This window comes from Abramis brama, assembly GCF_963993115.1.
Source record: "Abramis brama genome assembly, chromosome: 22".
NCBI lineage: Eukaryota > Metazoa > Chordata > Actinopteri > Cypriniformes > Leuciscidae > Abramis > Abramis brama.
Window position 1 is genome coordinate 14,622,976 of NC_139984.1, and position 27,229 is coordinate 14,650,204.

At 36.6% G+C, this 27,229-nt stretch overlaps 2 protein-coding genes across 2 annotated transcripts; both read right to left on the reverse strand.

Moving 5' to 3' along the window:
• Positions 1 to 586: 586 nt before the first annotated feature.
• tm9sf4 (transmembrane 9 superfamily protein member 4) lies at positions 587 to 11,983 on the reverse strand. Its single transcript, XM_084098538.1, has 18 exons — positions 11,937 to 11,983; positions 10,318 to 10,425; positions 9,964 to 10,063; positions 9,674 to 9,842; positions 8,668 to 8,812; positions 8,259 to 8,382; positions 6,954 to 7,072; positions 6,751 to 6,862; positions 6,597 to 6,667; positions 6,362 to 6,494; positions 5,312 to 5,393; positions 5,148 to 5,223; positions 4,955 to 5,038; positions 4,167 to 4,342; positions 4,011 to 4,074; positions 3,797 to 3,916; positions 3,249 to 3,338; positions 587 to 2,209 (listed from the first exon to the last, which is right to left on the reverse strand). Exons 1-18 carry the CDS (start codon positions 11,967 to 11,969, stop codon positions 2,060 to 2,062), a joined length of 1,956 nt encoding a protein of 651 aa, XP_083954664.1. The 5' UTR covers positions 11,970 to 11,983; the 3' UTR covers positions 587 to 2,059.
• Positions 11,984 to 13,492: 1,509 nt separating this feature from the next.
• On the reverse strand, positions 13,493 to 26,968 carry hck (HCK proto-oncogene, Src family tyrosine kinase). The gene is made up of 13 exons (XM_084098691.1): positions 26,728 to 26,968; positions 23,301 to 23,425; positions 22,310 to 22,349; positions 22,006 to 22,102; positions 20,758 to 20,853; positions 20,275 to 20,378; positions 19,987 to 20,136; positions 19,662 to 19,814; positions 17,766 to 17,948; positions 17,598 to 17,674; positions 16,393 to 16,546; positions 16,164 to 16,295; positions 13,493 to 14,771 (listed from the first exon to the last, which is right to left on the reverse strand). The coding sequence occupies exons 2-13, from the start codon at positions 23,415 to 23,417 to the stop codon at positions 14,569 to 14,571; spliced, it is 1,506 nt and encodes a 501-aa protein (XP_083954817.1). The 5' UTR covers positions 23,418 to 23,425; positions 26,728 to 26,968; the 3' UTR covers positions 13,493 to 14,568.
• Positions 26,969 to 27,229: the final 261 nt, after the last annotated feature.

Genomic DNA, 27,229 nt, shown 5'->3' on the forward strand with positions numbered 1-27,229 from the left:
TATTGGTTGATCCAAAGAGATGACATTACAACAAACCTATTTACTTATTGTACAGTACATTGTACCATTTGACTTTTAATGTGTTATGTTAAAATGATTAAAAGACAAACCCACGGTTTCATATTTCTGGTGTCCTTTTTTAAGCGTTTGATTTCCTGTCTGCAGCGGTGGGAGAGGGTGCGAGAAGAAACTGGCTGGTTATGGCTGAAAACTGCCATTCGCATACCATCCAGCCAGAGCAGGAAACCAGACCACAGCGCACAAATGAAAAGACAAGAACGGCTCAATTCCAAGTAATAAAAAACTGAGCTATAGCCAGGCTTAATTATAAAGCATATCTCAAACCTATACTTTTACATCTCAAAGAGTTGTTTTAGGCCCAAAAGTCCCACCAACAATACATAATTTCTCATGTGAAAATGACTTAAATCTGGAGGAATTTGAGGTTTTACAGTCTTGTCTTGCATTCCAAGAACAGCTAAGGACTCGGACTTCCTATTCTTCTGAGAAAAACACTCCGAATTGGAGAAAACGGCCATGTGTAACATCCTTGGCGAACAATGTTCTCAACAAAACCTGGAAGGTATTTCAAATGTCAACATATTGGCACTTTTATTGTTTTATACATTAGAAATGGACATTCTTAGAGAAAGGGAAAGAAAAATTAACATGCTTCTGCCTAAAACAAAGACATAATGGGGACAAACAGCTCCACAAAAAAAACAAACTAAAATGCAACAATATAAAGCACCGTATTTACACCATTAACGTACACAGACCCATCGACCCCACGCAACAGGAAGAATAAAGTACTTCTGTAGAAAATATATTCTGTAGTCCTTGCATTTATTCATAAAGTCACCTGTGAATTCAGAATCCGCCAAACCAAAAACTGACCAAAGCGTATGATGATGATGATGTTTGTAGACGACAAATGAAGCCAAGGAAATAAAGACCGGTCTATTTTGCTATTGTGTTTTAAACTACTGAATCTTGCAGCTGCTTCACTTTAGGTCAGAATTTGGGGGACCTAAAAATTATATAACCATTTAAATAAATCTAAAAAAAGCACCATGTATGCAAGCAAATATACGGCTACCTGCTGGGCATTGCACACATTTGTGTTGATACCCCTGCATTTTGGGGTAAATCCACCAAGATACATCCGTTTGTGGCTACAGCAATAGTCCATAGGTGAAATACCACCATCAAGGCATGAGAAAAAGGGGTTTAAAAGAAAAATGCCATGTCAAAAAAACTTATTCTATGTTGTGGAGTGGGAATATGCTTATAAATTGTAGATTTTGAAATGGACCTGTTAAAATGAAATATCTAATTAATGTGAGACCATAAAAGCAGACCTTTTTTTCAATGGCAAGGAACAAATGAAAAATGAACAGACATAAAATTATACTGCATCGTTATCAGAGTATTTTAGGTCTAATGACCAGCAAGCACAAGGAAACAAGGAAATCTACTTCTTTTTTTTTTAATGTCCTTGCATCATCATGTCTTTACATCCCATAATTCCAATCCATGCCAACACAATGACCACACATTCACACACACACACACACACACACACACACACACACACCTCAAGACAACAAGCATTCAAGAACTCAGTTCTGAATCAAAGACATGGGAACAAGTTGAAATTAAACGTTATATTAAAAGGACACAAAGTTAATTTGTAAAATGATATAATATGCAACTAACCCTCAATGTCTTCAAAAGGATAAGACCCAGCACAAAAATCCAACATCCCCACCCAAACATAAAGAGAAAGTCAATCGACACACTTTGGCCCATGTTGTGTGTGCAAAAGGATATACAGACATTAAAAATGGAACTGTTCATGTTGTTTCTCTACATCTTTGCTGAGGCAGAGAGCAGGACAGAAAGGTTTTGAAAACGGTGTACAAAACACATCGCTGTTCATTCCTCCAATCCATAGGGGGGCACTGCTGCGCCTCACGCCAGCAAATCACACACGTCAGTGCTTGCTTCACAAAACAGAAGAAAAAAAAACACGAAAAAAAAAACTGAAAGAAATATTTCAGTCGATTTTGACTGCGGCGTAAATTTTCCGTATGAACACGTATGCGGCGTAGAAACCAATCGTTCCCGTTAGCAGCCAGAAAGACAAAACCATCAGGGTTGTGTAGCCAAAATACAGCAGAGAGGGAATGAACTCCACAATGTCCAGCTGAGGGAGGAAGAAAGAGACAACCATGTAAATGCTGAGTACAACAAAACAATGAGATAAGTGTGCAATTGGAAACTACAACAGACAATCTTCGACTTAATTTAACTATTTTAATTGACACTGGCTGCGTCCGAAATCACATACTCTCTTGAGTGGGTACTTGTTTTCAGTAAGTAATCACTTTAGAACCGCTAAACAAATATGTTCTATATGGTATGAGTGTGTGTAGTATGAATGTAATCTGGATGTACAACATTCGCCATGTTGTTATCATCATGTGACAGACAAGCATCAGTCGCGTCACTTCACTGCCATTCACAAATCCTCTCCCGTGGCCTCATGGGATAGTAAAGTGTCCATCATATGCAGGCTTCAGAATCCCGCCAGAATAGTAAGAGTACTGTGAAGAAATCTTATCGGACATACTACTTTTGTCACATACTTTTTTTCACCTAATATATAGTAGGGAAGTAAGCGATTCAGAGGCAGCCACTGTATCCATCTCTCGTTTTTAGCTTTTGCGCTCCAAACAATTTTAATATAAATAGTTCTCAAATTGCATTTGTGCTCCATTACTACAGCAGACAGACAGATTTTCAACTAAATTAAATAACTTTTTTCCGGTCGCCCCAAACAATCTGTCCATCTTCCATTGGTTGGATAAAAAGGTAGCCCCACCCCTCAACACTACTGGTTGAGCAAAAAAGCTAAATACAAAATACAGCATTTTTTCCTGTTCAGATAACATAAAAATGTAAATAAGCCCCCAATAAATTAATTACTTCATAGACACAACTTCCACAAAATCCCCAATGTTCATGTGTGTGTGTGTACGATTGTGTGATAAGAAAACAGAGCAGACTCAGTCTAAATACTGTGTACAGTGGGATTGAATCTATTCTACAGTTAATACCACTTTAAGCTTAAAATAATGTTGTAGATTTCCTCTGCTATTAAAAATTCTTAAGGTGCTAGATAGGAAAGACACTACAGTTAATAAAAGAGGTCTACTGTAACACTCTGAAGTAAAGATAGTTACCTTATTGACAAAATAGAAAACAGCATAGACTAGGACGTAAAAGGCAGAACCTCCGGACACGAGAAACGTCCTCCACCACCATCGATAGTCCTGTAGGGGGAGGAGCCACAGTGATTGACAGGTGTTTATTCAATGTCTACTGACAGTGAGTGAGCTCTGTTCAAGTTCTACTGGACACCATTGCCATTTATTTTTTAGAGATGATTTAGCATGCATGGTGGCCATTCAAATGAAGTGACCTTTGCTTTTATCATAACTCTTAATATTTGCCTATTTATCTTCAGTAGGGGTGAGTGTATTTGTGTGGACAGTGTGTCAAAGATTATAGACCACAACCGGTACAACAGGAACAGCAAATAAATGGCACAGAGCAGCACTTTGACACACAGAGAAGTTCTTTAGTGGATTTGTGGTAATGTAAGAATCACAACTGTATTACACCTGTGGTGTTTTGTTTAATGTATAACTATACATAACAATAGGCAAATATTTACTGCTAGAAGTACTAAACGGCTCAGTTCCCTTTTGTTTTACGATCAAACACCTACCTCAGCACAAAGCTGGAAGTACACCATCACGATGCTGATTTGAGAGCAGGAAACAACAAGAATTATGAAGACAAGGAACAGGAAGCCAAACAGGTAATAAAACTGGTTTTCCCAGATAGCCTATAAGAGAGTATAACACACCACAATGAGCCACATTTAATATGTTGTACTGGATGTATGCACTTTTAAACGGTGTAGGTTTGATTCAACTTACACTAAAGATGAAGAAAAGCTCGATAAACATGGCGCCGAACGGGAGGATTCCCGCCATCAGGATGCTAAAGGGAGAGAGCAATACAATCTCATTAAGCATGCACTGCTAATCAACTATTCACAGACTAACAAAGACAATACAAGGAGCGCCACTTACCCGACAAACTTGTTCATGTACCAGCGCTGCTCAGGGACCTGACGGGGGATCTGATTGGTACGAACTGGATTGTCATACGGTTGTTTCCGAAAACCGAAATAGTAGCCCAGGTACACGAGAGGCATAGAAATACCAAACCACATACACAACAGAGCCAGCATTGTAGTGAAAGGCACCTGAAATATGTGAAAACAAAATGGCAAGTCAGTTTTTCCTCTCTGAATAAGAGGAAATGGTTGAGGGCAGCCATCAACTTCCATAGTAGAAAAAATACAATGGAAGTCAATGGATACGGTCAAATGTCTGGTTATCAGCAATCTTTAAAATATCTTCTTTTGTGTTTAACAGAAATAAGACACTCGTACAGGTTTGGAACAACTTAATGGTGAGAAGTGATTTTCATTTTTGGGAGAACTATCCCTTTAAATCAGTCTAATGATTCCTTTACTGAGTGAATCCATCATCAATAGCATCATCAATCTAACGTATACTACAGTTTAATAGTTTGGGGGTCAAGATCTTTTTTTTTTAAAGAAATTAATACTTTTATTCAGCAAAGATGCATTAAATTGATTGAAAGTGAGAGTTAAGACTTTACATTGTCACAAAAGATTTCTATTCTAAATAAATGCTGTTCTTTAGAACAATTCTACTCATTAAAGTATCCTGAGGGGGAAAACAAATGTATCGTGGCTTTCACAAAAATATTGAGCAGCACAACTGTTTTCAGCATTGATAAGAAATGTTTCTTGCGCAGCAAATCCGCATATTAGAATGAAGATACTTACAGCGCCAGAAGAGTGCTCTCCCCAGATGAAACAGTTCAAAACAAAACAGATGCTAAAGACGGCAGCTGGGTACAGAGTTGCCGTCTAGAAGGACACACATACACAATGTCTTTTATTTCTTATTCTTCCAGCAGGTGTAATCTCCAAGCTCAATTATTTTGATGCAACAAATGTTTCAAGAGTTTGTACTCACGCAGAAAGCCCCTTTCTTCCATCTGTGGCCTTTAAGAGTGCGGTAGAGTCTTCCTGCGAAGTATCCTCCGAACAAACTGCAGGACAAGACACGACGCCGACAGTTTGAATAGAGCCGCGTATGAAATTGCTAAAACTGACAAGTAGTTTTTATTGTGCATTTACCCCATGAACATGAAGAGGAAGCAGGCTGTCGTCATGAGAGCTCCTCGGCTGGATGGAGACAACATCCCCAGCATAGCCACAACTACAACACACACATGCACAGTTTCATTGTATTTAGAAGTCACGTAGCAAACGTTTAAGGAATGAACATTTAACAAGAAAGGGATACATGATAGCACTTTATCAAAGGGATTCAAATTCTGTGGAAACCTGCAGTCTTCTAGAGCTGTATGGCCTAGGATTGTGACGGTACCAACACCAGTAAAATTTTGTGGTTCTCTGAACATATTTCCATATTAAAAGTGATGGAAGTGGTTTAAAAAAATGTTGTTCTGTCCGTTGGTTTTCGCGGTTAATCATCAGTTTATTCAATCGTGCAGTTAAATTTGGTTGTCAATCCAGAATCTTCGCAGTGTATTTAGCAGTATGAAAAATTTAACTTGGGTATTAACTGTGTATTAAACAGAAAACAAGAGCCTCCCTTTATAATCCAAAGCGCAAGTTTATTGATTTCTTTGAAAAATCTGAAAAACTACAATTTACATTGTATTTACTCTTTGTTGGTCATAATGAAAGGATTTGCGAGTGTGCGGTACACGGCGAACAAAACAAAACCTTCTGACTAACTTCCTGAGTAGCACCTCTGATAGGCTAGTGTGACCGCTTGTAAAAACACGCAGCAAACAGAAACCCTTGATGCTCAGAGAGTGCTCAAACAAACACAAAAGTGCTTGAAAGTAGGGATGTGTGCAATGACTAATTTTATTAACATTAAAACTGAAATTTTGCAACCAGCTATTCAAATAATCTTACCCTAATTAAGTCTAACCCCAATTCATTTTAAAATGTAACATTAACATGACAGTAATTTAAACGTAACCTTTGTAAAAATATAACGCAAAACATTAAACGTGTAAGAAAAAAAAAGTAAATGACTGGTATTTCCAAGTTGACTAGCAGTGCGTTTAACAACAATGGAGTGGATGCAGATTCCATATGGCCTAATCATTAGCAATTAGCTAAAACAAAACGAAAAAGCATAATACTCACAGATAACAATGAGAATCATGCAGAAGAGCTGGATGCCAGATCCCAACAGGGAGCTAAGTATCATGGGATACTGAGGTGGGCGGAACACATCACCATGGACGTTCTTCCAACCAGATTCCTCCATTGTGTCCTCCTATTAACAACAAAAAAAGAGAGAAAGAGAAAGCACTGAGATAAAATTATATAAGAGATGAATATCAGAGTGCAAGCAACCAATCAGAAAGTAGCATCTTACAATGTCATCTTCTCTGTTGTAGTTGGCAATGTCCTTCCTCAGCGTCCTGATGATGATCATACTCAGGATGCCTGCAGGCAAACACTTACTTAGATGACATTGCAATCGAAAAGTGCTTCGAAATAAACAGTTTAAAGATGAAAATCAGTCACACCTGACAGAAAGAACACCACGACTACAGAGTTGACGATGGAGAACCAGTGGATCTGCACGTCACTCATGGTGAGGTACGTGTCCCAGCGAGACGCCCATTTCACTTCACTCTCCTAACAATGAAGAGAGCAGCTATTTATGAAACCAAACAAAAACATGTAAAGCACAGGGAGACGTCTTGATGGAGGAGGCGACGCGTCTCACCTCCCAGCGCACAGAGTAAGTGAAGAGAATGCTGTTCTCTTTGGATGGGTCGATCTCCTGAGGGACGGGGGCAACCGTTTCAGGTAATGTGCATGTACCTCGCTCATCTGCTTTTATATCTAGAACATGTGAGAGAAGAATTAATTTAATGGTAGTAAACAATGAAAAAAAATTATGTAATGGTGAGTGTTTTTAGATGTATACAGTACAATATTTTCAACATACTATACATAATAAATTAAATATTAAATATTATTTGAAATTAAATTCATTTAAATAAATATAAATATCTAAAAACTTCTAAAGTTTCTTCTGCTCACCAACGCTGCACTTATTTGTTAAAAAATACAGGAAAAACAGTAACATTGAGAAATATTATTACAATTTAAAATATCTCTTTTCTATTTTAATATATTCTAAAATGTAATTTATTCCAGCGATTCCTCTGAATCATTACTCTAGTGTCACATGATCCTTCAGAAATCATTCTAATATGCTGATATGCTGCTCAAGAAACATTTCTTATTAATATCAGGATTTTTTTTTCAGGATTTAGAACATTCAAAAGAACAGCGTTTATTTGAAATAGAAATCTTATATAACATTACAAATTACTTTACTTTCACTTTTGATCAATTTATTTGTGTACTTGCTGAATAAAAGTTCTGACCACAAACTTTTGAATGGTAGTGTAAGAAACTAGAAGAAAAAGTAGTAAACAAACATGTGTATTTATATACTGTAGTGTATATGCATGTATGTATGCATGCATGCATGCATGCATGTATATATATATATACACGTATATATGACAACTTCAAGGAAGAACTGTGTAATCATAACTGAAATAATTAAAATTAAAATAAAACAGAAATTTAAAAGTTATTCTAAAGACAAGCTGGTAGCACTTTACAATAAGGTCTCATTTGTTAACATACAACGAGCTAAATATTTGTTACAGTAATTATTCATCTTTGTTAACATTAGTTAATAAAAATACAACTGTTCATTGTTTGTTCATGTTAGTTCACAGTGCATTAACAAAATACAACGTAGTTGCTGTTAACAGTGCTGTTAACAAATACAACATTTGAATTTAATAATGTATTGGTAAATGTTGAAATTAACATTAACTAAGATCAATAAATGCTGTAGAAGTATTGTTCATTGTTAGTTTATGTAATGTTAACAAAGAAAACCTTATTGTAAAGTGTTACCGAAAAGCTTTTTTCTGTTGTTGGACCCATCTATTCAGATTTTTTGATTTGTGCAATTTTAAATTTCACTGAATTATTAATGAATTACCTTCTAATTTGATGCTCTTTGGCATCACCTCGAAACGTACAACTCTGTAATTGTGTTCGACATCCTCCTCCACCTTTTCTTTGTGGTAGTAAAGGATGAATGACAGATGGTTGTGCAAATAGAACTACAGAAGGGAACCAAACAGCGTGTCAACCAATCATGAAAAAGAACAATCACATCAAATACGATAAGATTTTTTTTTTTTTTTAAAGAAACCAATAGCCATTTGTATCTATATTAAGTTGATAGACACAATTTTCTGTTATTGAAATCAATGTCAATAAATAAAAGATGATAAGTGGTTGAGGTAACAAAGCTTTACTGTCTTACTGTCTTTATTTGCTTACTGTCTACATATTTTAACTGGCATAAAATTGAGCTAATGGGAAAAGATGCTCTTCAGGTTTACCTTGTTATTTTCAGAAAAGCCGAGCCTGTAGCCATGCTCGAACTGAATATCCTTCAACGTGTCCTTCTTCTGTTCTTCTTCTGTTCCCTCCTCTTTGTTGGGATAAAGCTCCAGCCGTGTGGCCACAGGGAGGTTATCTGCAATGCTGTTCATATGCATGACCTATTAATCAAACTACTACTGACAGCTTTAACTTTACAGGATAGGTGAAATATGCATACATTAGAATATACAGCATAAATAAATGTATATTATATAAATTATAGCATAAATACATTTATATAAATGTATATTCAAAAGTTTAGTGTCTATAAGCTTTTTTAATGTTTTTGAAAGAAGTATTTTATGCTCACCAAGGCTACATTTATTTGATCAAAAATATAGTAATATTGAGAAATATGATTACAATTTAAAATAGCAATTTTCTATTTTAACCTATTGTAAAATGTAATTTATTCATGTGATGTCAAAGCTGAATTTTCAGCATCATTACTCCAGTCTTCAGTGTCACATGATCCTTCAGAAATCATTAAAATATGGTAATATGTTTAACTGCTGCTCAAGAAACATTTCTTATTATTATCAATGTTGAAAACAGTTGTTCTGATTAATATTTCTTTGGAAACCTTGACATTTTTTTTTCAGGATTCTTTTGATATAGAAACATTTGTAACAATGTAAAAGTATTTACTGTAATTTTCGATGAATTTAATGCTAAATAAAAGTATTACCTTTTGAATGGTAGTGTATATAATTTTTTTTGTAAATTACATTGTTCATGCAAATCACACTGGTCTAAAATAAATGTTAGACAATTTGCGCTGTGCATTTAAAAAAAAAAAAAAAAAAACCTTTTCAGGAAACCACAGAAATCAGCACTTTGTATTGGGCCTCTTTCATGAAACACGTGCAGAAAAAAATTGTGTAAACTGATGCATTGCAACAGACTAAGAAAAATGTTGTGCTTTCATAAATGCGGAATGGCGTCAGTAGAGGAAGGACTCACAGGTGGATATAGTACTCTTCTTGGATGCGCTCGGCTAGCAGCTTGCTCTCCTCCACGGTGAGTTTGATGGGATCATCTGGCTTTTTACACAACACCTCACATTTCTTGTCCAGGTTCATGAGAACCGTGTAGAGCGTGTTTACGATACGGTCCCCTCGCAACACCTCACCTGGTCACATATCATCATCATCATCAATAAGTCAACCTTCTAACTGCAAGCGTTAGTTTTCTGTCACCTAGCTATACTTAAAAAACGTCAGACGTGTGACTGCAGTGAAACGTCAACTTACCGAGGTTTTCTGCCTTGTAGACGATGTCACCAGGCTTACAGAAAGGAAGTGAATAGTACTCATAGGGCAGCTGGGTTCTGGAGCTTGTCAATTTCACAGCCTGGTAATTAAAAATAGGTATATGTTAGAAACACCAAAGCACAAATCTAGAAACCTTTGGAGAAGGAATCTGTGGAATGAAGGATAATGATTGTGTCAAACACAGATGCATGGATCTAGATTGATAAGAGCTGGGCAGACATGTCTGAGGAAAACAGGTGGTCAATACAATAGTAAATGGCAATGTCTAGGGTCATAGAGTAAAAAAGAAACCCCTTTTTTTGCAACTCAAATAGAAAAAAAATGAGGCCTCACCTTTATTTCAACAGGGCTGTTCTGGTGGAAATTCATGGGCGCAACCCCAGGTACATAAAAGGGTGTTACTAAAGGCAGCGTGGACACCAGTAACAGTGTCCACATCTCCTACAAAGACAAAAAAGACACACAAAGTCAAATATGTTTAGTTACCCATCTATAACCTTGTTGCAGTGCAAAAACAGCAGTCAACTTGTTTACATAGAAATATACATCCACATGGAACCGTTACTAGGGTCGGTCAGTACAGTGCTGAAAAAGAAAATCCATGTTGTTGAGCTCTGTTGTTCAATCAGATAATGAATGATCCGTAAACCACCTCAACAGTTAAACAAAGTGAATCTGAAACAACCTCTAAACAATATTAATACAACTGAATAAACAGCTCCACCTTTATCCAAATAAGCAATTTGATGTTGTTATTATCTATTACACAGTTTAAGTCCTCAGATTTAATTGGCCGAGCATTGTTTCAACAGATAATGTGAGCTATGTGGAGCGGACGCGTAGTGGAGTTTGCCATATTAAATGCATAAAAACTGCAGTGAAACAGAAGTAAAAACAGATGTTTTCTTCCGTATTGTTACGTGCTTCTCAGTGAAACATTTTCAAAAAAGAAAAAACTTTGTGTGGGAACTACTAAAGCATCTATGCATTAGTTGTTGATCAGATTTTGAGATGTGGTCGCTGCAGATGTGATCGTAAGAAAGGGGCGGGGTTTAAGCAGACTAAATGATTGGAGAAGTCCTGCATGCATCACCAGAGAGCAGTCCGCCGTTTTCACTGGAAAGTCTAGTTATGACACTCTGATTAAACATTACCAGGTCAAAAAGAATCGTTCACATTACGACTTTAAGCAAAATCACGCTCACACATTTTATTATCACAAAAGAATACAATTTACACTCAAAATCAATAACGTGCCCATTTATTTACTTAATTTGTAAGTTGTCGTGTAATATACATGTATAATATGCCATCATTTTTACGTCCTGATCACAATGTCGGGGTTATTTTACGATGACGACCCAATATCTCTTACAATATTACATTAACAGTATCCAAAATCTTCTTGTTAAGCCGAAACTCTTTTTAACTGTACACAGGTGTCAAATAACACAATCACAAACAGTGTCATCCGGCAAGAGCAAAACATGAATACATTCTGGAGGTAATTTAGATAACAACTGTGATTTAATCACTTTATCATCATCATCACATTTGCTTTGATTGCGAGAGGCAGTGAATGCTAAAGCAGCGCAAACGCATTAGCCTGACTGACAGACTCCATCATGTGATGCTGTTTACCATGAAACACAGTCGCGTATGTTCGAGTAAAGAGAGCTGTCTGCTTCATATGGCTTAGATGTTAGATTAGATGAGGACATTAACTCTCACACTTCGCAAACACTCGATAATTAGCTGCCTGCTAAGTGTTTAGGCTAGCCGGCTGCTTTTCAATCGGATTCTACTGCGCGAAAATTGCAAATCATATCACAAGGCACACTCACAAGAAGCAACATGAAACAACATGGTTTAAAGCAATTCATCTCTATCCGTGTAGAATTGACCTTTTTGTGAATTAGAGCAACAGAAGAGACTTTAGCATAGGTACTCACCATCGCCGCCGCCATCTTGAATACACGTGTCATTGCGGACGTCACAGGAAGGATGTCAATGCGTCATCATGCTGCTGTCATTTCACTCTCAAAGCTTACAAGGATATTGACACAACAGGGAGGCAACATTTTCAAAGGTTTCAGGCTTTTAAAATGCAATTCCTATTACGAGGCATTTATAATGTAATTCCTAATTTCCCATATGCAGATTTTATGTCATTATTGTTTTATATACAGGCTTACTACACTGCGTACCAGATGTGGCCCGGATCTGGGCACTGGGCAGACTCAGTGTTCAGGCTCGTTTCCACTGAGCGGTACGGTACGGTACGGTACGGAACGGTACGCATTTATTTGCGTTTCCACTATCAAAAGTTGTGAATGGTACCAAAATGCCGAACCGTACCGTACCACTTTTTAGGTACCCTTCCATTGGGGTACCTAGCACAGTGGTACGGTACTAAAAGGTGGAGCTAGACTCACTGCAGGACGTTGATTGGTTGACAGGGAATCGTCACTTGCGCGTGCTACAAGCATAGGGCTATAAGGGGAATGACAACATAAGAAGCGCCATTTTTTTATATAGAGTTTAATATAATACTACTGTTACTGTGTCACGAAATGTAATTTTAAGAGTTTTTCAGGCGAGAATGTAGTTGTTAAAAGCTCAAATCTGTGGTTTATTTATAAAGATGATATTTTTTTTTCCCCGGTTGTGATCCATGGGATCAGCGGGCGCTCGGCGCTCATGTTTCCCGGCTGGATGAGTCTTTCCTCGGCTAGTTCTTCTGACGTTCGCCGCTGACTCCGACGGTAGTGGTTAAACATGAGATATAATTCGTCTTGTGTAGACCTAACGGGCGATCTTTGGTCTCGTGAATATATAATTCGTTCCCTGTCAATCGTTTTGGCTGAGGGCTAAGTTTAGTTTCATATTATAGGCTATTTGTATTTAACTTTACTGTTGTAATGTTAGACTAGAGCGCTGCATTTGGATATTTGACTGAATTGTTTGCTTTATTTCTTATTGTATAGCTTCTTGTACCTTTTACTTAAACTTTTATATTGGCTATTATTGATAAAACTGAAATTTTACAAAAAGAAATATGGTTTCTTGTCATTTTTTATTACAAAATTATCTGCTGTCTGGGTCACTTTTTCTTTTCTTTAATGGTCTTTAATTCATTATCATTAGTAATGCAATAATCAAGCAATAGCAATGAATGGATCATAGACACACCAATTTCCTGCCATATGATTTCAAATTCTGATAATTATTAATTATGCATCATAGAAAGTTTCTCCCCCAGTTACAATAGACCTTGTGTGGAGATAATTATGCTTAGAATATTTGCAAAATGTAGGTTTTTGTGAGTCAGCAACATAGGCTACATACTAATAAATACGCTCATTAAACTTAAGTAATGTGCTGATGTGTGGAAAATGGTCTTAGTGTAATTTTCCATGGTCTTGTAAACTTTAATAAATGCAACAATAAAATAATTTAACAATTTTGTAGAGCTATTATGAGAGTAAATGAGATTTTCCCTCTGTGCCAGACTCAAAATTTAATATTTATTTGTTTTGTGGACTATTTGTAACAACATACAAAAATAGCAACAGGATTATTGTGTTTTTTTTTTGTTTTTTTTATAGGGAACTCTGCAGAAGACTTTACATCAGGGAAAAGTGTATTGAAAATCTGCATAATCAGCATTTTTTTTTTTTTTTTTTCACAAATGAGATGTTAATGAAGCCAAAAATGAGGTGCCTCAATGCGCTTGCAGGAAAACATAATGAAATAAAAGAATGTCACGTTTCCTTTACTATTATTGCACAAAAGTTCAAACAAATATCAACAAAACCGAAGACGTGAAAGCAAGACACATATCAAACATTAAATAGAATAGCTTCAAGCTTGTAAAAGTACCAAAGAAACCTAAAAATCTCAAAAAACCAAGCATAATTTACAAATGCATACAATCACAATACACAAAGACCTTTAATACAAGTTCAAACTGTACTTTTTAAATCAAAACTAAAGAGATATTCATAACTACCTTAGTCACAGATGTTTTTCTAAAATGTTTGGAGCAATGATTCAAAATCGATTCAATATCCTTTTGCTGAACAAATATATTTCTATACATTTAATAATCCAGAATAACTTATTTGAAACCTAATGTAGGTTGAAGTTTTAGAATTAATCTTCTCATAAACAATCAAAACTACAATTTATTTTAATTCTCTTAATGTGTATTCCCAATGGCAATACGCATAAACATATAGTTTTAAACTACATCTGACATAAGGTTTTTACAAATAAATCAGGAAAAATGGTTTTATATTAAAATGATATAGCTTTTGTTGTGCAACATTCAGAGTAAGGCAAAGGGCTCTGCATGATAGGAATACAACTACTATAATGAGATTTTGAAATTATATTCATTTACATGCCATTTAAATAACACATTATAACATTTCACATTTGATTTCATTACATATGTATAAAGTCAATGGGTTGGGAGGGATTTGATATATACGTGTACATTTCTTTGAAAGCTCCTGATACGAGGGATTTATGCAAGATGTCATGTCAAAGTGTGTGTGTGTGTGTGTGTGTGTGTGTGTCTCAAGGCTGCTGCTGATACTGGCTCTCAGTGGCCGTGTAAAAGTCCTCCAGTACACTCTGCAGGTACTCAAAGGTGGGCCTGTCCTCTGGCTTGTTCTTCCAGCACTCCAGCATGATGTCGTAGAGCTCCTGAGGGCAGGAGTCCAGACGCTGCATACGGTATCCTCTCTCCAGAGCACGGATCACCTCTGGATTTGTCATACCTGAACACACCGTAAACAGGTAGAAAAATGAGTTCGCTAGGTTTCTAGCATCTGCTGTTACCAGAAAGTTAGTTTTGGGTCATTCTTTGGAAACTGTGCAAAATTTCAGGGGTTTTCTCCCCTAAATTGTACTTTTAAAATAGTTATTTCTGGAATTTCAAGGAATTATACTTTCTCACATCAAGACCATAGCTAACTGACATTATCGCACCACACCATATTATTGGTCTTGTGCAGAAAATAAATTATTTTTAATAAAAAAAAAAGTTTGAATATTGAGTTTGACAATGCCAAAATAAGGGTATCCATATAATGAAATATGATAAGCGTACTTCTGTTTGAGCCAGGTGGTCATAAATAGGTCACTTCCTCAAATATGATAACAGTAAAATCAAACTTTTAGAATTAGTTTGAAATGTCACTGTATAACTGAAACTTTGAACAGAACTTTTCTTATTCTATATATTCCAAATGTAGTGATGATGAATGAATGGGGACATGCAGATTAGCTAATATTCCATTAAAAACAAAGATTTAAAAATACACTACCGTATGTTCAAATGTTTGTGGTCAGAATATTTTATTTTTGAAATAAATAAATGAATACTTTTATTTAGCATGGATGACAGTAAAGACTGTTTTCAACATTGATAATAATAATAAATGTTTCTTGAGCAGCAAATCAGCATATTAGAATGATTTCTGAATAACCATCACAATAATAAATTACACTTTAACATATATTCAAATAGAAAACTATTATTTTAGAAAATGATTATTTTACATTGTAATAATATTACACAATGTTACTGTTTTACTGTATGTATCAAATAAATGCAGCCATGTTGAGCATAAGAGACTTCTTTAAAAAAAAATATAAAAAAAATTGTGCAGATGGTATTGTAAAGTGAGTTTGTTTCACTCAAATAAAGGTCAATAAACAGTTATATGAACTCAACTGATTACATTAAGCAGAATTTAAACTGATTTAGTTACTAGAATTTGCTAATTAAATGCAAGATATATGTGTAAGCTGATATGATGTCTAATTAATGTTTTCTTAAGTTAAAGTTAAGTTTTAGTGATTTTGTAAGTTAAGTCACGATTTTGAGTAGTTTAATTTAATGTCAAAAATGTACTTTTTCTGGACTTTTGTGGACAGTACTCATAAATATTTTATAAACCTAAATGATTTAAGGCATTCGGTTTCCTCAAATTATTTGAGTTGAGTTAACTTGACTTTGCCAGTGTAAAATCAATCAAATAATAGTGCAGGATCCTGTTAACTGTATAAATAGTAATCATAGGGACACAAAAAGGAGGCACGAATGGCACCATTTCCGGAGAATGAAGCTTTTAGCATATTCACGGTGCCCTGAGGTGACCACTAACCTGGGTACGGTGTGCGACCATAGCTGATGATTTCAGTGAGCAGAATGCCAAAGGACCACACATCTGATTTAATGGTGAAGGAACCATAGTTTATGGCCTCCGGAGCGGTCCACTTTATAGGGAACTTTGCACCTTAGGTAAAAAAACGAACATATTAACACAACTTCCGCTGGCAATAACCTATATTATGCATGCATTTGTCCACAAGTTACCAGCTTATCAGACTAACCTTCTCTGGCAGTGTATTCGTTGTCCTCTATGATACGGGCCAGTCCAAAATCAGCGATTTTACACACTAAACTCTTGTTGACCAGGATGTTGGCAGCACGAAGGTCTCTGTGAATGTAGTTTCTCTGCTCAATGTAAGCCATGCCTTCTGCTGTCTAAAGTCAGGAAAAAGCACCAGGTTTAGCTACTTTTAATGTGTATGTACTGAGTTTGTGTCACTGAGAGCAAGGTTAGTCAGCAACAGGTACGATAAGCTATAATAAGTGTGTGTGTGTGTGTGTGTGTGTGTGGTCCTGGTAAACCCATGTTGTGTGGACCAAATGTCACCACAAGGATAGTAATACCAGACATCTTTGACCTTGTGGGGACATTTTTGGTCCCAATGAGGAAAACAGCTTATGAATCTTCATTAAGATTATTAAGCTTATTAAGATTTTTGAGAAAGTTTTCTGTGATGGGTAGGTTTAGGCTTAGGGAATAGAATATGCAGTTTGTAAAGTTTAAAAGTCATTATGTCTATGGAAAGTCCCCATACAACATGGAAAACACTATTTGTGTGTGTGTGTGTATGTGTGTGTGTGTGTGTGTGTTTGTGTGTGTGTGTGTGTGTGTGTGTGTGTGTGTGTGTGTGTGTGTGTGTGTGTGTGTGTGTGTGTGTGTGTGTTTGTGTGTGTGTGTCTGTGTGTGTGTGTGTGTGTGTGTGTGTGTGTGTGTGTGACCTCTTATCGGTCATTGCAGATTCACATCATTCTTGTTAAGTGCTTGCAATTCTCTTCCTCTTTCCAACCCTTTTTTTGCAACCATTACACTTGCTTGAATGAAACATCGATGCCAATTCTTATGTCGTACTTCCTCAACTCCAATATTTCTTAGAAATATTTTAGTATAACTTTCTTATTACCTGATTCTGAATAAATATTTTACAGTTCTACTTGCACAATAGAGAGAACAAACTGATATTATCTTGGATTAACAGTGACAAAGAGAAAAAGGAATAGATTGTCATGTTAATGACAGTCCACCCTCTCTCTCTCTCACACACACACACCCATGTACACAAATATTACTGTCTGTCGGTTATCAAATTTGAATATTGAAATCTAGTAGGACAAACCTGTCTTCCACAACAAGGGAACATGTGATTCTACAGTATATGGGGGAGGAAAGCACATTAACTGAACAAATGAGACCTTTAAAGCGTCTCACCTGAGCTGAGAAGTCAATTAGCTTGGGCAACTGGAGACGATTCCCTTCATCGCTTTTAATAAAGTCCAGTAAACTGCCTGAAAAACACATGTACGCACAAACAGATAAATAATAAAGATATATAAGGCTATGCAATATGCATTGCACATTGAAGTCACACACACACACCTTTCTCCATGAACTCTGTAATGATGTATATGGGCTCTTCTTTGGTGACCACAGCATTGAGACGGACCAGTTTGTCGTGCTGGAGGGATTTCATTAAGTTGGCCTCCATGAGGAAAGCTTCCACAGACATACTGCCAGGTTTCATAGTCTTCACTGCCACTTTTGTGTGCTTGTTGTATGTTGCTGAGAAGCAAACAGAGACAGGTTTCACTAGCATTCTTCATTTTCACTTATTAGTGTTTACTACCTGCTCAAAGTCTGGCAGAACCCTGTGGCAGGGTTTCAGATCAAGTTTTTTTAGGTGCAGCTTTTAGGTGTTTTTTCTGAGGTTTGTAATTAATGAAAAAAGAAATTGTTACTTTCTTTGTATTCCTGATTCATATATAGAATACTTAAATTTTTATCTAATGTATTTTTCTGTTAATAAAGCAATAAGACACCATTGTTTAATGTTTTATTTATAATCTATTTCCAAAAATATATTAATAAATGAATAAATGTGATCAAATATGAAAAGACATCAAGTTTGTATTTATTTATAATAAATATTGAACATAAATGAATAAATATTAAATATACTGTAGTTCACATGATAAATGGCACTAATGTATTTTTTATTTATTTATAATACATTGTAAAAAGTTAACATATATGAATAAATAATTCATGAAAAAGACACCAAGGTGTTTTAATTACTTATAATATATATTAAGTATTAATCATATCTTAATAAATATGAATAAAGACACCAATGGAACATTTTCATGTGCATTTAAAAAATATTTCAAATAGAATATTAATATATTAAAATAATATATTATTGTAAATGTTTATATGTACATAGTAATTTATTAAAATCTAATATTAATATATTTTAAATAATAATTATAATAATGTTTTATAATAAACAATTCCTTCACCAAGTAATAGTGTACATAGTGTAGCAATGTATGAAGCAAGTCATTTTCAAACCAAGCAGATATCTGTTGATCAACGTTGGAATTCACGATAACAACTTGAACATGATGCGAAATCTGTGTGGGGAATTTTTCAGCAAACGACATTACCTCATAGTTTTCACGTTACGTCACATTCTTAAACGAACGCCCACCTGGAGGGCAAAACTAGGCTTTCCTCCATTACCCGCCAGTCATTTTTTCCATGTTTGTATTAAGAACCAATGACGTAAGACGGTGATATTTAGCGTACACCTCGTTGATGATGCGTGCTATAGACCAGTGGACGGATGAACCCGGAATATAAACGCAGCAAGCGTTTGTCCATAGAAAACCATTATAAAGAAAACAACCATTTAGCACGTTGCGTTCATATTCTGAGGTGTGTACCGAGTTTGATCTTTTATAGTCACTGTTTTAGTACATTAAAGCACTTTAAAGTGTTTTTTATGGGTGTTTTAGAATGTCCCGTTGTTTTTAGTGATTGAAATACTGCAGCAGGTGCTGTATATGGATCTCAAGTCCGCAAACGTGCATTTTGTCCAGATATTTTTGTTTTTCTTCTTTTGAGAGGTGATTTAAATATGTGTGGCTTAAAACGTTGTGTGGATGTTTTGCCCTCCAGGGATCCACGCCGATCACTTGACTGAAAACTATGAATTGCATGGATGGATTCCTATTGAAATGACTGTATTTCGCCCACGAAATGTCACTGAACAATGGAAAATATGACTGCGCATTAACTGTATTAATATAGAATGTGAGTTTATTGGCATTTTACTGCCAAGTCCTAACCATCCATTTTATTCCTGTATTTTACCATGGTCAAACATAGAAAAGCTATCGGACCCTACTAAACAACCCACGCTGCACAATGTCATTTGTTGGAGTAGACAGACACATAAGACATACATATAACAGCAAGCTGTATGCGTCTTACCCAACCAGACTTCTCCAAACTGGCCTGCTCCCAGACGTTTATCCAGTTTCAGGGACTCCCGTGGGATCTCCCAGGCATCTTTCTCCCAAGGTTTCTGAGGTTTGGGACTCAGACAGGGAGTGGTGAGAGATTGGCACAACCCATCGCTCTGCTCTGTAGATGTAAATGTTTGTTAAATGTAAACCAATCGAGTGAACAATCCTTCAAGAAAAAGGTTGATAAAATTCTCGCCTAACGCTAAAAATAAAAAAATGATGTCTATAATCCAATGAAATGTGATATTATGTATGTTACAGTAGTCCACATCTTTGCATTTTGAACTTACTCTTGTAGTGGGCAACCAGATCCTGCAGGGTGTTGAAGGTGATACGTGGGGAGATATAGAAACCGCCATTATCCAGTGTGCGGATCTTATAATGCTTGCAGGTGTCTCCAGATTGAGGATCGCAGTCTTTGACTGACAGAGAGTAGCTTCCTGAGAGGAAGAGGTACATGTGTTTTTAAGAGCAGATAAAAGACCTGGTGAATCAGCAGCTGAAGTAAAAATGTTAAAGATATAAGAAAATAACACTGCTTATGCTTCAAGATTACAGCTTTAACGCTCTGGACGTACCCTGGGTGGTCTCACTGTCTCTGATCATAAAGGATCCGTTCTTGTTTCCAGAGGCCAGAAGCTGTCTCTCTGCGTCCTTTCTGCTGACACCTTTAAAAAACCACCTGAAGAGGAGAGATTTTTTGAGAGACTGATTACAGTGGTCAGAAGTAAAAAACACCCACGCAGCTGCATTACCTAGTTTTCTGAAATGCCATGCCAAACTAATATAACACAAAGTTTCATTTTTAAAAATGAAAGGATCCATACTGTGAAACCATATCCATACATACTTCAGTGCCACATGATCCTACAGAAATCATTCTAATATGCTTGTTTACTGCATAAGAAACATTCTTATTATCTATCTATCTATCTATCTATCTATCTATATATCTATATATATATATATATATATATATATATATATATGAATTCTCACAACAACCTTTACCGTGGTATCAATGGCACCACTACAAATGTACACAAACTATATGTACTCACTCTTCAGTTTCCAGAGTATCCTTGGCAACATAGTTACTGGGGATGAAGCCCTCTTGACCACTGCTGAGAGACGCTGCTTTCCACCACTCACCTGACCTAAACACAACAGCCAATGACTCAGTCAATCAAAGAAGCGAGATATACAATCGGACAGAGTAAAGGCCATTGCACACTGAAGGCCATTGCACACTGAGTCCGAAATTCGCATCCGAAATTTTCGCACGTAAAAAAAAAAAAAACCGACCTCACGTTATGTCAATCACGCTTGCACACTGTCTACGAAACTTTCGTCCGTAATAAAAAAATTCGGATCAGGTTCGATTTTCTGCGTTTTTCGCATCCACAGCCAGTATTTTGAGAGTTTTTTTGACAATTCAGAGCCACTGTACAAGCGAACGACAAAATCGAGCACCCAACTCGATTACTTATCATGTATTATTTGGGTATAAAATATAACCTGTATACAGCTGTTCTGTCTGCCCAGCGCTTCCGCCGGCCATGTGTGTGTGTGTGTGTGTGTGTGTGTGTCTGTGCGTGCGCAGGCTATGTGTATGCGTGTGTGTGTGTGTGTGTGCCCATACCTTAGACCAGGGATGGGCAACTTCGGTCCTGGAGGGCCACTGTCCTACAGAGTTTAGCTTCAACCCTAATCAAACACACCTGAACAAGCTAATCAAGGTCCTCAGGATTACTAGAAAATTACAGGCAGGTGATTTTTTCAGGGTTGGAGCTAAACTCTGTAGGACAGTGGCCCTCCAGGACCGAAGTTGCCCATCCCTGCCTTATAGACATAGGCTACTGCCAGTCTCTGTTCAGGATCAATTGGTTCACGGAAATTGGTGGTCTTCTTTTTAATATGTGGCTCCAGTATCGCTAGCAAAGCATCAAACTGTTCCACTGATATTCTGAGGTAAATTTTGAATCGTTTGGGATAATTTCGCAACTCCTTGATAAGGAGGTGAAACTCTCCTTCCTCTCGGCGCAATCTCAGGATTGGATGGACCCAATATTTCCTCTTTCTTTTTCTCTTTTTAAGAAGAAAGAGGGCAACAAAAACAAAATCATCCTCACTGCTTGACGAATCCATTTTGTATTTTTTGCGTTTTTTTCCGCAAAGGTTTAATAAATACGCATCGGACTCAGTGTGCAAGGTTTCTGTGCGTGACGAATTTTAAGGCTGACGAACATGAAAAAACGCATACGAAAATTTCGGACTCAGTGTACAATGGCCTTAAGAGGCCTACTTACTCCAGAATGATTCTGAGTCTGTCTCCTTTCTTGAAGCCCAGGTCACCTTCATGCATTGCTTCATAGTCATACAGAGCTATGGCAATGTTCTCCGAAGCTAAAGACAAATGGAATATTCAGCGTGAAAGAGCTGTTATCACACATTCACAACAGTTCTGCTCTTCACACGTTTGCAGTGAGCTTAGCATGCTTCTTCTAAGGTTAACCACAGTGAGTGAGTATTTTTAGTCAATTATTTTAAAATGTTACGCTAATCTAACTTTCTGAATTAAATGGTCTAGAAATCAAAGACACTTTCACTTACTTTCTGTTCCAGGATTCGCTGGTTTTGGAGGCAATCTGTTCTGTAGATGGAAAAATATGGTGCAGCATTTAAGACACCAAACTAGACATTTCAGTTCTCTTTTCTGAGTGTAAAAACAGACTCATCTGAGGCAACTTTCCAAACAGAGGGTTATCTGTTCAAACAAATAAACATTTCAAACTCTTTTTATGGTTAATATGCAAATTAGGTAGAAGCAGCTAGAAGTGCAGAGCTACATGATAAATGATGCATAAACATGTAAACACTAAATTTAGGCTATAGCCTGTAAACTGTCTTTTTTTATCACATACTTTCGCAATCATCATAAATTCATTTGAAATATTCTATTTCATTCATAAGCTTAAACACTTAAAATTCATCCTGCAAAAAATGTTTGGGGTTTTGCATTGCGATACAATGGAAACAGTATTTTAAAAAGCTTTTAGCGGGCTTAACACAACTTAGTTAGACATTTTAGGGTGCAAATTATTTGTAAAAATATATATTTTGTATAAAATACAAAATGTTTATTGCACTACATTTGCGTTTACAGTAAACGTTTTAACCCTTTCGTTTTTGAAGCTGCTTTCACTTCTGCAATAATCTGCTGAAGTTTAAGTTTAAGCTTCTTTAAAAAAAAGAGACCAACCGTTGGTCCGTATTCCAAAGCATTTGTGAATTAAAACCATTTAAGTTCATATCTGTGCTCAAAAGGGGGGGCTAACTCTTTAAATTAAAAAAATAAAGAGTTAGGCATGTTATGCAAAGTCAAGATGATATTGTGCAGCTGTACTTCAGAGATATGTTCGCAACACCCTGTCTAAGAAAGTGGAAGTACAGTATGCAAAGGCACAAAATATGCTGAAACAACTAATACTGATGGTTTAGCTCATCTCAACTCAGCACTTTTTCAGTAGAAGTCATGATCAGGAATTACCCGAAAAGTTTTTTTTTTAAATATAACTGAAAACTCCACAATGCTTCTACTTACATCCTTGTTCCCAGTCGTGGGGTCTTTGGAATAATGTGTTGTCAGGTTGCGGTTGTCATCATTGCCCATCGATTTGCCAATAGGATCCTGGTCCGGTTTGGTCCCCACACAGCCCATGTTGAGGCCTGAAGAGTTCACCACAGAGGACACTAATGCAGGTTATTCTTGTACATGTAAAAACAAAAGAGCCATTCCGAAATAGAAAACAATATGCAAATCATGGGTTGTTCCCTCCAAAACAACGCCCATTTTTGTTGCTCAGAAAGCATGTATGGTACAAATTATGATGGGAAAATGTCTGTAATGTGCCATACAAGGCTCATTATGTATTAAACATATAGCCAACGAGAGAGATGATACTTCAGATCAGAATTTACAATGCTAAAGGGAAATCATTTGTCATAATCGTCATAAGCAATCATACAGTAAGTAGATTGTAGAGACCATCACTGGTCACTACAATCTATTTAAGCTTAAGATTATTTTGGGAAATGCAGCCATGACTGATAAAAGTAGTGAAAGTCGAAATAAAAGTCAGTTTCTCGCGCGACTTCCACGTTGTAGGCTGCAGTTCTCACTCGCCTGTGGTTTTGTCATTAACTCGCTTACACATGCACATGCGGAAGCTACTCAGTGGAAACTGTGGTTGGTTGAGGCCTGATGTTCAAAGCCGATTTAAATCAGCTAGCCTTAACACCCCAACATATTTCTGAGTAGCAGAACTTAGAAATGAGAAATTAACCAACCAAAACGCACAGAACTGCCTCCATCACAAACAGATTTCCAGCTTGGTTGATTGTTGGAAGAAAAAGGCAACTTTTGAATGAGAGGTGAACGGAAAACGCACGTTTCTGAGCTCTTCGGCCTCTTTATGATCGCCAACTTGCATCTTGAGTCAAACAGCAGCAGTTATAGTTATGTCGGTTTATGTCCTTTCCGGTTTGATAATTAACTCATGCACCTTTAGTCAGGAGTCAGGACACACATGACCTCACACAAAACCACAACCAAAACACCTAATATTTCATATTAATGGAAAGTCTGTTTGTCCTGAAGATAACCAGGATACAGGCGTAAATAGTAAAGATGTTATATGAGGGTCATTGTAGCTGAGTTCTGTTGAACACTGAATTGTAATTCATGTAAAACAGCCTAGTAAAGTTTACGCAAGTAGTTTAAGAAATATGTTATGCATTACGAACTTGTTTCCCTTAGCTTGTTCACCCATGTTCTGCTTTCTCTTTATTTGAATTGATACTTTGGGGTTGTTTTTAATTTCAAATGCTTTTTTAGTCCGACTCTTTAAAAGGGTCAGGGCCCTTGTGACAAAGAAGGGCACTTAATTGTATTGAATGTACTCTTTTAGTGTACTTCAAAGTATATTTTCAAAAAAACTGTACTTGTGGATAATATAAATATACTTATTTTGATGTGTTGACTAAGATACTATAATATTATAGTACCTTCCATAGTTTTTGTTTTTCCATACTATGGAAGTCAACGAGGCCGAATTTTTGGGTGAACTATCCCTTAGTATAAGGCCTATTCTTTTAACCCTGGTTTCACAGACACGGCTTATGGTCCCAGACTAAAATTTAGTCATTTAGCAGACGCTTTTGTCCAAAGCAACTTACAAATTAGGACTAAATTAAGCGAGTCATTGTGAAGAGGCGAAAACAATGCAAGAAGTGCTCAAAATACAAAGTTCAGGCATTGCTCAGAGTAGCATAAGCCGGATAAGGGCATTTTTTTATGAGGTTAAGTGCTCACGGAAGAGATGAGTTTTCAGTTGTCTTTTGAAAGTTGTCAGGGATTCTGCATTTCGGATGAGGATGGGGAGATCATTCCCCCATAAAATGCATGTTTGAGCTGTTTTAACTGAAAGCAACTTGCACTGACATTTCTTAAAATATATCAGTGCCATTGTTTTGTCACTGTTTTTTTTCTTTTTTCTAAGGCCACACGTTTATAAAAGCCACTTAATTGTCCTAATTGAACTAAGGCTTAATCCTGGCTTAATCTAAGCCCCGTCTGTGAAACCAGACTTTAAAGTATATTATTTCTGAACTAAACGTGTGCTTAAGTGTCCTTCTTTTTCACAAGAGGGGTGATAGTTCTTCAGGCCTTTACTCAGTTTGTTTCCCTTTTAACCTGCTTAATTGCTGGCTTAATCACAAGTACATTTCCTTCTTCCGACTCAGGATCCGATAACCGATCATTCCCGGAGGAAATTTTCAGATTTGCCTTTCGACAGTGTCACCCATTCCATCCAAAGAATGTTTTGTCCCTCAAAGGCCCAGAGCTCAGACGAACCACCTCCACTTATCCCAGAGGAGCGTGAGGAGACTACAGAACTACAGGTCTTTCCATTTAACCACACACATGCAAATTATGAGATATGTCAGTTCCACCTTCCTTCTCATTGTTTTTTGTTTTCTCTACCAGAAACATAGGCTACTGTAGCCTGCGTGCAAACTGTCAGAACACACCGCAAGCTTATTTACTTCAGCAGGCAAACAGCAAATAGAGAAATGTCAAATGTAACTGTAAAGAGATTGTTTTTTAGTGTCGTTTTACATGAGGAGATTGATCCTCTGAGGAGGAAGCTAAATATTAAAATGTGTCCTCTGATATTAATATGTTCTGTAAAACTATAGTGAACTACGGAAGTATAGGCTACCAGTAGGCTATAACTACTAAAGATAAAGCCTGGTTTTATTTCAAAGAAACATATGGGGGTTCCTCAAACACTTGTGACTGCGTTTAAATAAAACATGTAGCCTTATTCGAATCTGACAGTTAAGTTACTGCGTTATACATTAGAAATGAATCCAAATAAAGAATTTAGAAAAAGAATAAACAACAACGATTATTTGATGGCATATAAGTCTGACTGAACCAGATAGATATCAAAAAAAGAGAAGAGACCAGGCACTAGGGGCTATTTGCATAAACATAGTTAAGACTGTAGCAAAAGTTATGGCTTTAGTTCTACCTTTCGGATTCAAATGAGACTAATCAACATTTTTATGTAACAGCCGTAAATAAAATTAGAGACTACTTGCAATACTAGTCGAAGCAACAGGCCACATATTCTAGTTTACAGAGAAACGGCAAAAACAGTCCGGAAAAGTATCGAGTAGCTTATGACAATCAACATTAAAGAGATATATAATTGAATATTAAATGCTAGGCCTATTGGGACTACTATTTAGCCTAATTTATCTACGTAGGAACCTCGTTTAAAAAAAAAAAAAAAAAAAAAAAAAAAAAGGGAAATTAGCTTCAAAGGAAAGGGTATAGACGTTAGAAAAAGTAAATAAAAAATAATAAAAAACAAAATAAAGATTTAAAATCGAAATTAATAATAAAATGAAGTAAAATTATAATATATAATATAGCCTATATGTATATGAAGCGAACTCACCACTTCAGTCGCAATCCAGTCTAAACGTAGGCTATTTTCTTTATTCACAAAGTTTCTCCAATGAAGAGATGTAGAAAAGAGTCGCTTCACACCGGCTATTCCATCAGTGATGCGCTTCGGTGCCTCAGTCAGTGAGACTGTCGCGCTGTCACTCACTGTCCGAAAGGAAGTTAGCGGCCGCGCCTCAAATACTACTGAGATGCCTGCGTAGACAACAAGCTTAGGGTATCAGGCGTGTTCCGAGTGAGCTCAAGCTGCTCAACTCTTCCATACACACTGAGCCCACCAGACTCATAGCGAGTTTATGACGGCCGGAATGCCGCTAGCGCCGATTTTAACTAGAATGCTGTCTAGGTAGGGAGCTAAGTGATTATTTAGACACATTCTGTAGTGAGAGGAAATCTGTCATGAATATTCCGCTTCAATATCCGCATGCCCTATTCACGCAATTATATTTTGTACAACACTGCGAAACAAGGGGTTTGTGTGTGTGTGTGTGTGT

Excerpts from the sequence above, each read along its gene's own strand:
- tm9sf4 (XM_084098538.1), bottom strand. The coding sequence starts at position 11,969 with ATGACACGTGTATTCAAGATGGCGGCGGCGATG. Across the intron at positions 4,343-4,954 it reads GAGAGCACTCTTCTGGCGCT|GTGCCTTTCACTACAATGCT; the intron begins GTAAGTATCTTC and ends CACATATTTCAG. Across the intron at positions 4,075-4,166 it reads TACATGAACAAGTTTGTCGG|CATCCTGATGGCGGGAATCC; the intron begins GTAAGTGGCGCT and ends CTCTCCCTTTAG.
- hck (XM_084098691.1), bottom strand. The coding sequence starts at position 23,417 with ATGGGCTGTGTGGGGACCAAACCGGACCAGGATCCTATTGGCAAATCG. Across the intron at positions 20,379-20,757 it reads GATACTCTGGAAACTGAAGA|GTGGTTTTTTAAAGGTGTCA; the intron begins GTGAGTACATAT and ends TCTCCTCTTCAG. Across the intron at positions 16,547-17,597 it reads TAATTGACTTCTCAGCTCAG|ACAGCAGAAGGCATGGCTTA; the intron begins GTGAGACGCTTT and ends TCCTGACTTTAG.